The 15,996-nt window shown below is 32.1% G+C and overlaps 1 protein-coding gene across 1 annotated transcript in view; it reads left to right on the top strand.

Annotated features, from left to right (window-relative positions):
* Spn100A (Serpin 100A) overlaps positions 1–15,996 on the top strand; it is a 60,625-nt gene that overhangs the window by 16,537 nt on the left and 28,092 nt on the right. Inside the window, exons 2-4 of the mRNA XM_088223584.1 lie at positions 9,770–9,891; positions 9,974–10,823; positions 11,381–11,580. Of these exons, the coding sequence (XP_088079710.1) occupies positions 9,770–9,891; positions 9,974–10,823; positions 11,381–11,580 (1,172 nt within the window). The remainder of the gene's footprint in view (positions 1–9,769; positions 9,892–9,973; positions 10,824–11,380; positions 11,581–15,996) is intronic.

Genomic DNA, 15,996 nt, shown 5'->3' with positions numbered 1-15,996 from the left:
GACGGTTCAATAGAAACCATGTCAAATTCAGAAGTAAAATTTAACAACTTTTAGCTAAGACCCATTACACACGAGCATACGACTTTAGAGGAAATTAATAAATGCATTCGGAACGCTGCAACGCGTTGGATTAATTTCTATTCACAGCGCGTCAGTATGTGTAATATTATAAAGGGTTTTACTGGACTAGGACTGCGGGTATTTATCGAGAAAATGATTTCAATCCAAGGCGCATCATACGACTTTTCAATCTTTGTTTAATTACTGTCATTTTTAAAATACAATATATGGTATTCGCTAACTACTAGAACCTATATTTGTTTTGTATGTGTGGATGGTTATTTTGATATTCCAACCCGTAACACGAAGAATGTACCTTAGAAGCAGGATCACCTGGGATGGTAGAACAAAAAAAGAGAAGTCGACTGCCGCATACATTAAGCAAGGCTTCCGTTAAAAAAAAATCAAAGTATTTTGAGTCAAACAATATAAAACTAAAACTTCGCAAGCTACTTGCCAAGACATATGTATGGATCATATTGATGTACGGTTGTGAGACATGGTGCCTTACCCAAAAATATAAGAAAAGACCACAGGCATTTGAGATGTGGTGTTACAGGAAAATATTAGGAATTTCCTAGAGAGACCACATCACTTATGACGAGGTTCTCACTAGAATCGAAAAAGGGAGGTACCTAATCGAAACCATCTCAGAGAGGCAAGCCTAATGGATCAGCCACATCATGCGCCATGAGGGTCTCCTGCATGATATAATAGAGGGAATGGTCAAGGGGACAAATCAAAGAGGGCGCCCCCGAGGGGAGTATTTGAAGCAGGTGTGCGCAGGATTTGAATTGCGTCTCATATGATTTGAATTGCATCTCATATGATTTGAATTGCGTCTCATATGATTTGAATTGCGTTTAATATGTATAAATCCACAAAATTTTTGAAAAAGTGCTAAATACTAGATTTGTCGAATTTATTAACAAGAATGGAGGTTTCGATCCATACCAGTATGCTTTTTAAAAAAATAGTAATACGTCAGCAACGTTAGTAGACGCTATGAATTACATAAATGATGAATTAGATAAAGGTAAATACGTGATTTCAATTTTTATTGACTTATCTAAAGCCTTTGACACCGTCGATCATTACATAAGATTGGGTTTCAGGGGAAATTCTTTAAAGCTAATAAAAAGCTATATAAAGGAAAGAAAGGCAATGACAAAGAATCTTAATTATATGAGTGATAAGATACTAATAACTAAAAGGGTCCCTCAGGGGTCAATATTAGGTCCTCCATTGTATTTATTGTATATTGATAACTTAAGACATTCAAATGTATCAGGGAGGTATTTTGTACATGCAGATGATACTCTATTGATATATATATAGTGGTGATAGTGAAACTCAACTGCAAAACAACAACAATGAGGATCTGAATAAATTTATGTACTGTTAAGATAATAACTCATTAACAATAAATAGAAATAAGACTAAATAAATATGATAATAAAACAAAAAACAAACGCCCGAAAAAACTTGACATAATAATTAAAGATGAGCAAATTTAACAAACAGAAAATGTAAAGGACTTGGGTTTAGAAGTGGATGAAAAATTAGCACTAGGTCCAATTATTGGAATAATAAGAAGAACAGAAGTCTTTGATAAAAGTACAAAATTAATGATATACAATGCTTTTATACTTCCACACTTTGTATATGAATTAATAATATGGTTGCAATGTAGTAAACAGATGCTAAAAAATCAATACAAAGAACAATGAATAAAGCACTTAAAGCAACATGTAATTTTAATAAATATACTAGAACCACAGATTTATATAGAATAACAAAAATGCTCAATCTAGAGGAATTCATCTACACAGAAAAAATGAAAATGATATTTAAGATGAAAAAGAATAAAACGAAGACAAATGTTGAGTTTAATTTTAACTACAACACACATAGAATAAATACAAGAGCATCAAATAATTTAACTTGCGAACAACCTAGGACCAACAGAAAAAGAAACAGTTTTTTGTATACAGCAATAAATTTTTACAATCCACTTTCTAATGATCTAAAAAATATACAAAACATATACGTACTTAAAAAACACCTAAATAAAACAGTTCTTACAGCCCGTGTGACGAGTGATATGTGATGTTATTTTATCGATTTTTTATTTAAACTATTGTGTTATAAATAATATCCCCTCATACCAGCACTTTTGCTGATTGGGAATATTTCGTACAAATAAAATATGTAATGTCATGTCATATGTAAAGTTTTTTGTTGAGCTGAAGAGGGCTGCAGACAATACAGAGCAGTAGGGGACGAGATGCAGGATTTTTCTGTAAACCAATCCCCAGGATTGAGACTGCAAAGAAGAATATGAGGAAAAAATGGCAATCTGGCCCAGAGTGGAAAAAGGTTGCCCGTGCCTGCTTTAAATGTTAATAAGCATTTTAAAAGACAGAATCCATAACATTACAAAAAAGAAATTTATAAATCCGTCTAACATGCCTATTATCTTTGTTAAAAAACATTTTTCGTATCTTTTTTAGACTCGTAGAAATCAACTTTCATATAAGGTCAAAGTCGTTACATCAAAAAAGAGAACGCCATTTTCATTAAAGCTGGGATTTGTTTTAAACCATAGTTAAGCGCTTGTATTCGTTGGAGATTTTTTTGCTCACAGATTAACTATTGACAAGGAACTGTCTTTGGATTTCATTGTTTTGAAGAAATGTATGTAGGCCGGTCGTTGGCCAAAAATTATACTCAAATATTTGCGGTAATCCTAGCGAAGAAAGTTGTCTTTTCTAGAAATTTAAAACGTCCGGTTTTACGATTTAAATCAATACGGTGATTAGACTTGTCAATAAAATAGTGGAATCAACAAAAGGCATTCCATTTAAAGTGGGAACATGACGTACATTTTGAATTTCCATTTATCACCTCAAATTTACTAATAATAAATTGTAGATAAACGTCTTTTTAAAAATAAATTTAAACAAACGTATTTTTACAAATAATAATTAATGACATAATGTTTCGCCCCACGAGTCGCAATTTTATTTATTTTTTTAAATGTTTTTTTCTGCAACTAGTCTAAACTTCTATTTTATTAAAACATGTTTTAAGTCTAAATTTGTTGCACTATTGCACTCTCTATAGAGGGAAAACATTTTTGAGAAGGAAATATGGAAGTCTTGGCATTTACATGTTAGAGGTGTTGAATATTACATTCTTCACAACACAAAAAAATATCTCATTTTTTTAAAAAGTTAAATAAATATTTGCGTTTTTATGATTTACCCAAATGTTTAATTTTGAGGGCCATTTTCAACGAGTTGTAAATAACTCACTATTAGAAAATGGGAATGAAGTTAGGGTAGAGTGGGATTCGAACCACGGACCTTTGAGCCGTGAGTCCAAAACACCAGCCACGGGACCACAACTCGATTTTAATATTGAATTGTTTGACATAAATTCGTCAAATGTACAAAGGTAGAAGAAGGGATTTTCCAGTGTCAAACGAGTCACATGTATTAAAATAATAATTACCACGCACAGAAGATTCCGGGTACGATTCCCTTTAAAAACACAAAATTAAATGTGATTTTTCTCAAGCCTGGGTGTTCTGAACTGTAATTTGCTACTGCTGTTAGGCCTCCTAGCCTGTTATGGTGTAAAAATAATGTCAAAGTCGCATTTTTCGCACATACATCGTAGTTCTATGATCACGACGATATATTGTCAAATCAATAATTTAATATGTTGTTTTTTCCAGTACATGAAAAATTGGAACAAAATTTACATTCGTAACACATTTTCTTTTATTAAAAAAGATTATTTATTGTTTTCGAAGCGATTTTCTTTTGTTTTCACAGAACAAAAGAATAGACATGTATGTATGTATTACATGAAAAAAATATGTAGATAAAGAAAAAGCGTTATTACAGATCTAGGTAATCAATACATAGGTTTAACAAAGGTGAAACTGAGGGAATTGAAAATATTTAAATGTTATTTTTTTTATTTTTTTGCCTCGTTATTTTATTTAGTCGGCCTCGTGGTGCAGTATTCAACGCGTTTACTTACTATGCAAAAGTACTCGGGTTCGAATCGTGACATGGTAGAAATGAAATATTTATTTAAAAAGGTGTTTGTACACTGGAATATTTCATCAACAATATTTTGAGTTTGTCGAAATTTTTGTAGAAAGGACTGGATTCAACTCCCTGGGGAGCTGTTTATATTAACATATTACCACAGAGATAAAGAACATTTAAGAGAAGGTAATATAAAAGTCTAGGCATCTACAGGGCTTATGATCTGTCAATGGCTGGTTCGAGTGGCTACTTTACACCCTGTAGATGCCTAGACTTTTATATAACCTTCTCTTAAATGTTCTTTATCTCTGTTGTAATATGTTAATATAAACAGCTCCCCAGGGAGTTGAATCCAGTCTATGTCTACAAAAATTTGGACAAACTCAAAATATTGTTGATAAATCCTCCTGGTCCATGAAGAAGTATAGAAATTGAAAAAATAACATTTTCAGGCGTTGCCTAGTATGAAGGTGAAATAATTCAATTATATGAATCTCACCCGCAAAAATAAAGGTTTCAGCTCTTTAACTACACAAACATCAACAGATGAAAGAATTGAAGGAATGTAGATGTTCAAATATGGGCAGAATGGTGAATGTTACACAGTTTGTAAAGTGGCCACTTAAACCAGCCATTGACAGGTCATAAGCCCTGTAGATGCCTAGACTTCTATATTACCTTCTCTTAAATGTTCTTTATCTCTGTTGTAATATGGGAATATTTTATAGTACATGGACTGGAACCTGAAGCGTAAGACTGATTAACTTACCTTAATGTTATAAAAAAATATTAAGATAAGCTGCAATTGGTACCAATGCAGTGCCCTATGTATCATTAGGTGTGAAAAGATGATGATGATTTTTTTTTATAATATGTTTTTTGGTTTTTATCAAAAATATTTATCTGTATAGGTAATGCTTAGTGAAAAAAGGTTAAAAAACATGTAAAATAATTAATTTACCTTTTATTAAGTTTGGTTTTTCACCTCACCTAAGTTCAGTGGTTTTATTTTAAAAAATATATTTGTTAAAACACAGTCTAACTAAGTAAAAAAAAATATTTAAAAAAATCTATTTATTCATTTTAACACTTTATATACATCAAGGCAATTTCTTCCTAACTCTCCAAATCATTGGATTTGAGAAAATAAGTAATATATTATGAACATATTGTACGTAATGTTTTGAATATATCCAAATTTTTGTAGAAAGTCTGGATATCGATCTCAATTATATCCTCTGTTTTGTTCCTAAATTTTGTCTTTTTTTTAATGAATTGTCGTTTACATGAGCTAGAAAATCCTAATTTTATTTACCGTTTTCGGACACACGGTATTCATATTTAATAACAATTTTTGAAAAAAAAAAACGTAAACGAAACATGCAGACAGAATTTTTTTTTCTAATTCTTTCTTTAAAAATAGTCGAAATCGGTTTAGTCGATTTTGTCGATTTTAGCTAGGCATAATCAGAGAGGGAAAACATTTTTGAGAAGGGAACATGGAAGTCTAGGCATTTACAGGGCTTATGACATGTCATTGGCTGGTTTAAGTGGCCACTTTACACACTGTGTAATATTCACCATTCTGCCCATGTTTGAACATCCACATTTCCTCAACTCTTCCATCTGTTGACTTTGTGATGTAAAAGAGCTGAAACCTTTATCACAAAATTATTTTCAGGCGTTGCCTAGTAGGTGATTTGGTTCAGCCGGAAAAATCTCACCCACGTGATAAACGTTTCAGATCTTTTACTTCACAAAAGTTAACAGATGGAAGAGTTGAGGAAATGTGGATGTTCAAACATGGGCAGAATGGTGAATGTAAGACAGGGTGTAAAGCGGCCATTTAAACCAGCTTATGACAGGTCATAAGCCCTGTAAATGCCCAGAGTTCCATATTTCCTTCTCAAAAATGTTTTCCCTCTCTGTTGAAATAAAATTAAATATGAACAACTCCCTAGGGAGGAAATCCAGCCAGTCTGCAAGCATTTGGACATAATCAAACATTGTAAGCTTAATCAGTCTTACGTGCAGTTGTCTATTTCGCACAGTAATCGGGAAGACATCAACGAGATAGTGACTACATAATATATTTAAATACGTATTCATCAAACCGCTCTTCCACCGCAAATTCTCTAAAAACTACGTGCGATCGTTACTGTGGTGTGGATCTTTTTTGTAATTTCGAAATTACTCTGACCGTGACGTCACAAGTTCAAGTCGGTTAATTTTCCTGTCATATAAAAGGAGAACCCCGTATCTATCAAAATACACTAAACGTTGAAAAACATGGCTACCCGGAAATCAAAAAACTATCCCAACATACAACAACGCTGTAATTAATTGGTTGATTCACAAGAACCTGAAAAGGATTTTTTTTAAATACATTTTCGAGAAACTTCGAGGGGCAATTAAATGCTCTAATTTTTACCGCGTGTAAGAAAACGGTTTTTGTATCCAATTTCCCGTAGCACTGAGCTTCCTCATCAAAGTAGGTACCAATGCAATGCACAATTTTTTACTTACTTTTTTATGGTTCTTGATTTAATAAAACGATAAGAGATTTTCTGATATTGGTAGATATTTTTTACTTATTTTTTTGCTCCACTCCGATTGCCCCGATTCCAATGGGAAGGTAACAGAATTATCTTCGATTGTCGATAAAGTAACATAAAATTTTATGTACGAAGAGGTGTATATTTGTTCGGAAATTTAAAATACCCTTGTCATCAACCTGTAATTAAATACGGTTATTTTTTTTTTAAACTTATATTTAATTGCTCAAACAGAAAATCAGTTTTTTCTTTACGTTACAAAATCCCACTGTAGTCGGAGCCAAGAAGGCCCAATTACAGTGGTAAAAAACAGTGCAGAATACCCAGGTTTGAGAAATTTTGTTCGTTCTCACCAGGAACTGAACTCAGAACCTTTCGTGTGGGAGTCAAGCTTCATAGCCATTAATTAGACAACGGAGGCAGCCAATGGGTTCAATTGATTTTCTTAAACATAAAAAAACTGTTTTTTGTAAAATTTCCAGCTGCCTTCGTTGGCTGCAAGTACAAATTAGTAGGAATTAAAATCGTTAAATTTCTCATAGCCTTATTGTTGTACTGGTTCACTATTATTTACAAAGCTTAAAATGGTCATATTGCACTGCAAATTAAATTAGCATAACTAAAAGAACAGAGCAAAAAAGCGAATCACACGAATGCTAAAATTACAACAATATCATAATACTTCAAACATTTTGTAGTAGTGTCTTCATTTTCTGACCATTTTGCTAATATTATTTATCATAAGATGCAATGTGAATGCCCGGAGTTGACCGTCATAAACCAGGTTTATCTTATCAAGTTTAAACTGAAAACCTCGTTTGAACACTGTTAAAATGATGCTAGTAAATGTTAGCAAAATTTGACTTTTATATCCAACGATAGTTTTCAACTATATTAGAAATTTAATGTATTTAAAAAAAATATATTATAAATGTATATTGTTTGGATTTAGCTCCTTTTAAGAGTTGTTGATGCCTTCCTTGTAGAGAAAAGATCATAACTTTAGTTGAGTATAGTGTTTGGAAAATGTGTGCTGGTGTTTGTAGCCAATTCGATAAATATGGCGGCAATCTTACTAAATAAAAGATCTTGATAATAGTGGACTGTATACAATATTTATTTTAAAGCATAGTGCGCTCCGTGACGACCGAAGACTTCGAGAAAAAAAGAAATAGAGAGAGATTATAGCCCCTGAGCTATCTTTATATACTATGCTATAGTACCCACCAGAGTAACAATACTTCGGTGTGGCAATCACAAAAATCAATAAAAATTTAAATTAAGAACTATTAAACAAAAAACTTAAAAGCGTTAATATCTTAGAGTATATGATGTATACATTCTAAGGTTAATATACTGCATTATAATAAATTTGAGATCAATCAAATACACATGGTCAGTATTTTCATCACCATCATTATATCCCTTTTAGTACATAATAATAAGGGCACTGAATGAAGAAGTTCAGCCTTACGGGAAATTTGATTTAAAAAATGTTTTCTTACGCGCGGAAAAAATTAGAGCATTAAATTGAAAGGCAGTCTCTTGAAAATGGATGAAGAAAAAAAAACTACTGTGAACGACGTCACTATTATTAACCAGACATTAATAATCATCCAAATGTCGGCCTCATGGCGTAATAGTCAGCGCGTTTACCTACCATGCAAAAGGTCTCGGGTTCGATTCCTGACATGGTTGATGTGGAATATTTATTTAAAAGGGGGTTTTCACACGAGAATATTTCATAGTCCCTGGACTGGTACCCGAAGTGTAAGACTGATCATCTTACCTTTATGTAACAAAAATGATCAAGATACGCTGCGATTGGATTATCAGTGCAGTGCCCTATGCACCATTTAAGTCCATGGTTTATTAGTCTCGACTGTCCTTGTCTCATTTTGGAAGGTTGTGCATGATATTTTTCTGATATTCTTGTATTGTGTCCATGTTTAGTACAATTTTTAGTTCTTTGTCTACAATTACTTCAGTGGCTAATTTGTGAATAAATTTTAAGGATTCTAGTTGAAAAAGTTCAGTTACATTAAATTGCTTAGTTTGTTTAAAAAGTTATTTAGTGTCTGTTAGATAGGGTGGGTAATATATTTACTTAAACATTTTATTTTGCTGTCTTTGTAGTCGGTTCATGTCATTTTGATTTCCTGTTCTCCATGATTATTGTTATTTTGAAAAATCTTTTATAAAAAAAAATATGGTGAATGTGCAAAACTGAGAAAATACTTACAAAAATTTAAGAGGAAGAGGCGGTGTAATTGTATATTAAAATTGAAAATTATGTTTTAATCAAAAACATAAATGGTACAAGTATATGAAAACTTCATTCTTAAAAATCAAACTCTTTTCCTAAACCCTTCAATTTGTCTCTAGAATCCCCTTTCTTGCTGTGTTTCTTCTACATTAATCACATGGTTCATGAATTATTTATTAAAGTGGATCGTTCTGCTTTTCACTAACTGTGTCCTTTTTAAAACTGCGATAAAATAAATTATGCCAATTATTTTTGTTTTCTTTGTACTATGACAGTTATTTGGGTTTTAAAATGAACTCTTACAAATGAACGAATCTTATTACAGATATGAAAAATTTAATTCTTAAAGCAAGGTACTTATTATTTAAACATTTTTATGTTAATTTATTAAGTTAAATATGAAAGAAAACACTGTTTAAAGGGTTTCTTTTGGGTATAGCTGAACTGTTTATTACTCCTACCAAAATCAATCTATTAAAAGGATTGAATACCTTTTATTCGATTCGAATGCAAAAAATTATACTGCTTCATTATTTAGTGATTAAACTTAAATGCGCGGAGTTTTTGTAATATTGAAGAAATGTTTTTGGCCTAATAAATAATTTATCACAAACTCAATAGCGACAATATTGTTTAAAAAGAGTTCGGTAATGAAATTCATCACTCATCATGGCGTTTTTTGAAAGATATAATTTTGAGAGATCTCGGTAATTAACTCAAAAAAAAATATGAATTCAAGTTTAATTTAAAAATATGTTAATATGATGTTCTATACGATCTAATAAAACTTAATACGAATTGAAAATCTTTTTGTTTTGTTTTAGTTTTGGTGTTGCTGGGACTGGTGACTTTAATAACTGCCTGGCCGAGAAGAGGTAGATCAAACGAGAACCCTGGAAGTTTCATTGGAGAAGCCACTAATGAATTATCTTCAGCCATTTTTCAGGTAAATTCTAAAAATATTGAATAAGACTGTTACACTTTACCATAAACGAATGTATTTTTTAACCACTTACTTTTGGTTTTAGAGCTATGTAGATGACGTATCCAACTTGGCCTTTTCTCCATTGGGATACTCCGTCATTTTAGCTATTTTGGCTGAAGGAGCTCGCGGAGAGACCAAAACTCAGTTGGAAGCAGCTCTTAAGTTACCCAAAGATGAAAAAATTGTTAGAAACATGTACCAAGGTATCATGCAAAGGTTAAATCAAACAAATTTGTATAAAGTAAATACACCAGAATTCAAAAACTGGTTCTACGTATACAAAAACTATACAGTTAATGATGATTACAGAAAAGTTTTGGAAGAATATTATTTGACAGAAGTTAAAAGTGTTGAAAGATATGATTCCAGCTTCTTTCAAATTAAAAAAGAGGCAGTGGAAAACGAAGATAAGGTTGATCAAATAAATCCAATGCCATCAATAGAAATTAAGGATCCTGTCGTTACCGAAATCATTCCTAATAAAGAAAGTGTTGTTGAAATAAACTCCGACAAAACAAAAACAATTGACGAAGCAAAAGAAGAAATTAAAGAAAACATAGATGATTCTGTAGTTGCAGATACAAAGAACGTCGACAAAACACAAAAAATCGAAAATGAAAAAATTATATCATTCGCCATGGAAGACACACCAGAAAAATCTGACTCGGAACTTTATGATAAACAGGATTTGATTAAGCCGGGAAAGAGTAACAAAGACAAAACTAAATTGCTGAACTCATTACAAAAGAAGACTCAGGACATAAATGGAGCGGATGAGATTATGGAAGCGATGGAAGCCAGAACTCATGACAGAAAATCCAAATCGATTTTTGGAAAGGATGACATTACCAATACTTTGTCGGCTAATCGCGTCGGAAGTAAGGATATTCGAGGTAAAGCAGTCAGTAATATACTTTTGCTTTGACTTTTTTATATTTTAAAATTGCTTTTGCAATTCAATGAGGTGTTTGATACTGTTTCGTGCGTTTCGTAATTTTTTTAATTTTACCATAAATTATTGTTATAATACTTCAATTATTTAGTTTTAATATGATTAAAATGGTTACCATCAAATTTACATAAAAAATCACTATAACAAGCATTTACTGCATATAAAAATACTATACAAGATTTTTGAAATATTACAAATGTAAATAATATTTTTCACAAATTAAATATATTTTAATTAATACATTTTACCATCACGCTCTAAAACCAATTGTTACTGTAGAAAAAATTATAATGTAAAATGCAAATTTATCAAATAAGTTGCAAATATTCCATAATTATGAATGATAAACAATCACAGTGTTCAATCAAAACTATTTTTTTTTATGAATGTTTTGATTAGTTTTGGCATTTTAATATCGATGGCAATTACAAGAGAACTGGAGCAAATATCGCAAATCAATGTTATATTGAATTTTTAATGTTTAAATCGTGATTACAGATCCCAACTCTCTCATGATTCTCTTCAACGGTCTCTACTTCAGAGGATCATGGAAAACACCCTTTAAAAACATTCCTTCAGACTCTTTCTACAAGTCAGAAACAGAAAAGAAGTCAGTTCCAATGATGGAAACCAAAGGAACGTTTAAAACTGGATCCCTCCCTGGGTTGGACAGCGTTGCTATAGAAATTCCGTACGAAGTATGTAGAAATTATTATTTTACTTTGAGTATCTTTTTGACATTGAACTCATTTTTTGAGTAATGATTATAAATGTATAATCACATGTATGTGATGTTCGATAAGCAAGTTTGAATTTTGTCCCGATTAATCAGAATTTATTCTAATTATGAAGATAGTCGAATTCAAACATTTGGTATGGCTGCAAGAATATTATATTTCTGAACCTATACCCGTATGCAGAGTCAAACCTTAAGGTGAGGAAAGTACGTTCTATTGCCGCCACCTTCGGGTTATTCTCTGCATATAAAATTAGAATGTACTTTCCTCACCTTAAGTTTTGTCTCTGCATACGGGTATTAGTGTTTACATTTATTTTAAACTCCATATGTAATTCTGCCACCAGCAGTGAAGATGAAGATTATAAATCCGCCCGCAGTAGTGCAGTTATGTATATAATGTGATCAGAAATGTAAAATTATGATAAATATTTGGTTAGGAAAAATGGTCTGTCAAAACTTTCATATTCTTCCTTGGAAATTTTATTTATAGTTGTGAAGGTATTGTATTGTATTTTCAACGTCGCAGATTTTTTCATGGTTGAATTCATGGAACAGACGAGTCTGAAAAAAGTTTTCTGTGTGAAGAAAATAGAATTCGAGTAAGATTATTACAAAAGAGCGGCAAAAATAATTTATGGTTACGTTTGAATTTTCTCAGTAATGCAAGTTGATATTATCAACATAAACATGTGGGGTTGAAAAGCTTTACGTACAAAGATGCCTAATTATTGTAACACGCCAGGGCATAGTTTATTTATGTTCTCGGTAATGATGTGTATTTTTCATAATTTACCCCACAAAAGGCAAGTTCGAGTATTACCAAAGCGTGTCTAATTCAGCTTTCTCACGCGAGAAAGCGACGCGTTGTTTGATTAGTGATTGCGGAATCACAAAAAAAGCAAAAATGTTGTCTGAAATAATACATTATACAAAGTTAAATGAACAAACTTCCTTTTTGATTTAAGGGCACTGGATCGGTTCTCCAAATACAGCCACAGCCGATCATTTGTTTTAAGAAGTGAGGTTATCAGTCTTGCTCTGCAAATGTGTTCTCTAAAAATGTTTTTCAATTTGATTTATTCATATATATGTACATTACAAAATGAAAAGTCTTAATTCATGCATAAAGAAATAATTAAAATAATAAGATGAAATTCGGTATAAAAAAAACACATAAGTATACAGATTATTCAGAGAATAATACGTTAAAAAAGTAAGAGAATCTTGTAACGAAAAACTCCCTCATAGACGTGAAAAATGTCAATGTTCAAAGTAATATTGTTCACATAGAGATTGCCCTTCCAACAGGTATAACTGAGTGAAGCATGTAGACATCACTTACTAGACATCTCCAGGATATCACGTCGTCGACCAACAATCTCACCTTTTCTCAAGTCAGTACTGCTCCATAAGCTTTGCTGAATACATCCGAAGTATTGTTATTGATGGCCCACCAGTACGGCATCCCTTGTCCCTTGGTGCTTTTTCCCAGATCGGATTAATGTTATATTGACTTATTACAGAAAATCTCTCGACCTTTAGTGTAGATAGGACTTAGTGCATTTTTGCAGATTGTAGAGTATTTTTTCAATAGTATAATCTCATAATTCCATTATTAATTCTTAATTACTCTTACAAATTTTCTTCATTTTTGATATTATTTCCATTTGTAAATACTCACTACAAACTACAAACCTTAAAATATATTTTTTTCACTTAAATTTTAATTTTTAAACAACTTTCATTTATGTTTTCTTTTTCCTTCTCTTTTTTATACTTTCATAATTAACCTTACATTTAATTGCTTTTTAATATGGAAACTTCACTGGTCCATTAGAATTAAGTCCAATTGTGTAAAATATTAAACTTTGTAACTGTACTGTATGTTTCCTGAATAAAAGAAAATAAAATTTAAAAAAAAAATTAAGTCAAAAGAGCACAATTTTGACAGAATACTCACGATATTGCAATTACATGCATAAAACGGCACATATCTCGATTCCTTTTCGAGGATTTTTACCCGAGAGCTACTATCGAGTCGAAAAAATTCGTGACTGAAATAGAAACGGAACCCGGGACGAGTGCTTTTGTAAAGAAATGTTTTTTTTTCGATATTTAATACAATACTATTAGGGAATAATTTCGTTTTTCTGGAGTTAAAACGGCACGCGATCCTCTAATTGGGAAGCGCTACACCATGGCATTAGCATTTTTATACCATTACTTTGGCACGGTTACTTAAGCAAGGATTGAGAACTAAAAAGGCAGATTCACAATCCCATAAATGTACGGAAACAATAGACCGCTTTTTGTTACTTCATCATCTGCGAGTGTTACGCTGTGCTCTAGTGATTTCAACCGTTTACAATAACAATTGAGAGATATCACATACTACGAATACCGATAAAAATATACAAAATGGATTTAGAATGATTAATTGTATTTTTAAAATCAATATGGATATTGTGGAGAAATGTTTTCATATTTTTATTTTTTATTTATAAATCATATTACACAAAGTATTTTACAAGTATAATACGTTGAATTACACTCCCAGGAGTTACAACAGGTCAATTCGGGACATAAATAATATTAGCATTTAGAAAATAACACATATTGAGAACAAAAAAGAAACAAAGCAAGTTTATCACCTTTATAACTAAATATACAACAACAATATCTACGCCTAAAACATTTTCTTACACAAGCAGAATAAATATATATATAAAAAACGCTTTTAAGAATAAAAAAAGTAGTGAATCTACTACGGGAGATAAGGTCATTAACATCACACGTCATGCAGATGATGCTGCCATAGTGATGATGAGAACATATCCATCTCAGTTAGTAAACATCTGGATGCCTAAGAAATGTCGTATAGTACAATGAACACATGATTATTGGAAACATAATTCGGATATACCAAACGTGTGTCAGACCAAATCATGGTGTATACAACAGAGGCGAGAATAGATAGAGAGAAAATAAAAAATACGAAAAACCAAGTGGAAAAACTAAATAGAAAAACTAAACAGATAAACCAAATAACTGCTCAGAACGTCAGAGATGAAAGTACTAAAGGCAATCGCAGGGAAACCCAAAAGAGGCAGAATCTTGAGTCAAGCAGTGAGACGGATTTGCGATACCCATTGCAAAGTAATTAGATTATGGAGAGAATACGTCAATAATTCCATTTATCGACAGCTCTAAAATCCATTTATTTACATACATAATTAAAATTTGTTGCAACAGAGAGGGAAAACATTTTTGAGAAGGGAATATGGGAGTCTAGGCATATACTGGACTTATAACCTGTCATTGGTTGGTTTAAGTGGCCACTTTACACACTGTGTAACATTTACCATTCTGCCTATGTTTGAACATCCACATTTCCTGAACCCTTCCATCTGTTGACTTTGTGAAGTGAAAGAGCTGAAACCTTTATCACGCGGGTGAGATTCACCCGGCTGAACCAATTCACCTACTAGGCAACGCCTGAAAACAATTTTCCGATTTTGTATACTTCTTATTTTACCAGGTAGTTAATTCAACAATGTTTTGAGTATGTCCAAATGCTTGCAGACTATCTCTCATATCCCATATTTTCTTCTCAAAAATGTTTTCCCCCACTGTTGCAACAAATTTAAATATGAACAACTCTCTAGGGAGAAAATCCAGCCAGTCTGCAAGCATTTGGACATACTCAAAAAATGGTTGAATTAATTACCCGGTAAAAGTATACGAAATTGGAAAATTATTTTCAGGCGTTGCCAAGTAGGTGAATTGGTTCAGCCGGATGAATCTCACCCGCATGATAAAGGTTTCAGCTCTTTTACTTCACAAAAGTCAACATTGAAAGCATCCACCACATACCCGAATCCATTTTAAAGACTTAATGTCTTTCTTCGAATTCACTCATACAAGCAAGCAATTAAAAATGATTTTTTTTTAAAAGTCAACAGATGGAAGAGTTGAGGAAATGTGGATGTCAAAATATACGCAGAATGGTGAATGTTACACAGTTGCCACTTAAACCAGCCAATGACAGGTTATACGCCCTGTAAATTCCTAGACTCCCATATTCCCTTCTCATAAATGTTTTCCCTCTCTGTTGCAACAAATTTAAATATGAACAACTCCCTAGGGAGAAAATCCAGCCAGTCTGCAAGCATTTGAACATACTCAAAACATTGTTACATACGTAAGTTTATGGTACATTGTTTGAGACAAAAGTCCTAACTCCATTGGACTAAATATCCTGTGTTGAGATGGGACCAGCAATTAGTTGACGCAGACACATGAGTATATCACCACAAATATAGAATCAAAATAAATTAAAATTTTACTGATCACCTACAAATAGACGAACTTAAAC

The sequence above is a fragment of the Micrasema longulum genome, unplaced genomic scaffold, assembly GCF_059751315.1.
Source record: "Micrasema longulum isolate JH-2025_06_02 unplaced genomic scaffold, ASM5975131v1 h1tg000242l, whole genome shotgun sequence".
Lineage (NCBI taxonomy): Eukaryota > Metazoa > Arthropoda > Insecta > Trichoptera > Brachycentridae > Micrasema > Micrasema longulum.
The sequence above is the reverse complement of the archived record's forward strand: the minus strand, read 5'-3'. Positions and strand labels throughout refer to the sequence as shown.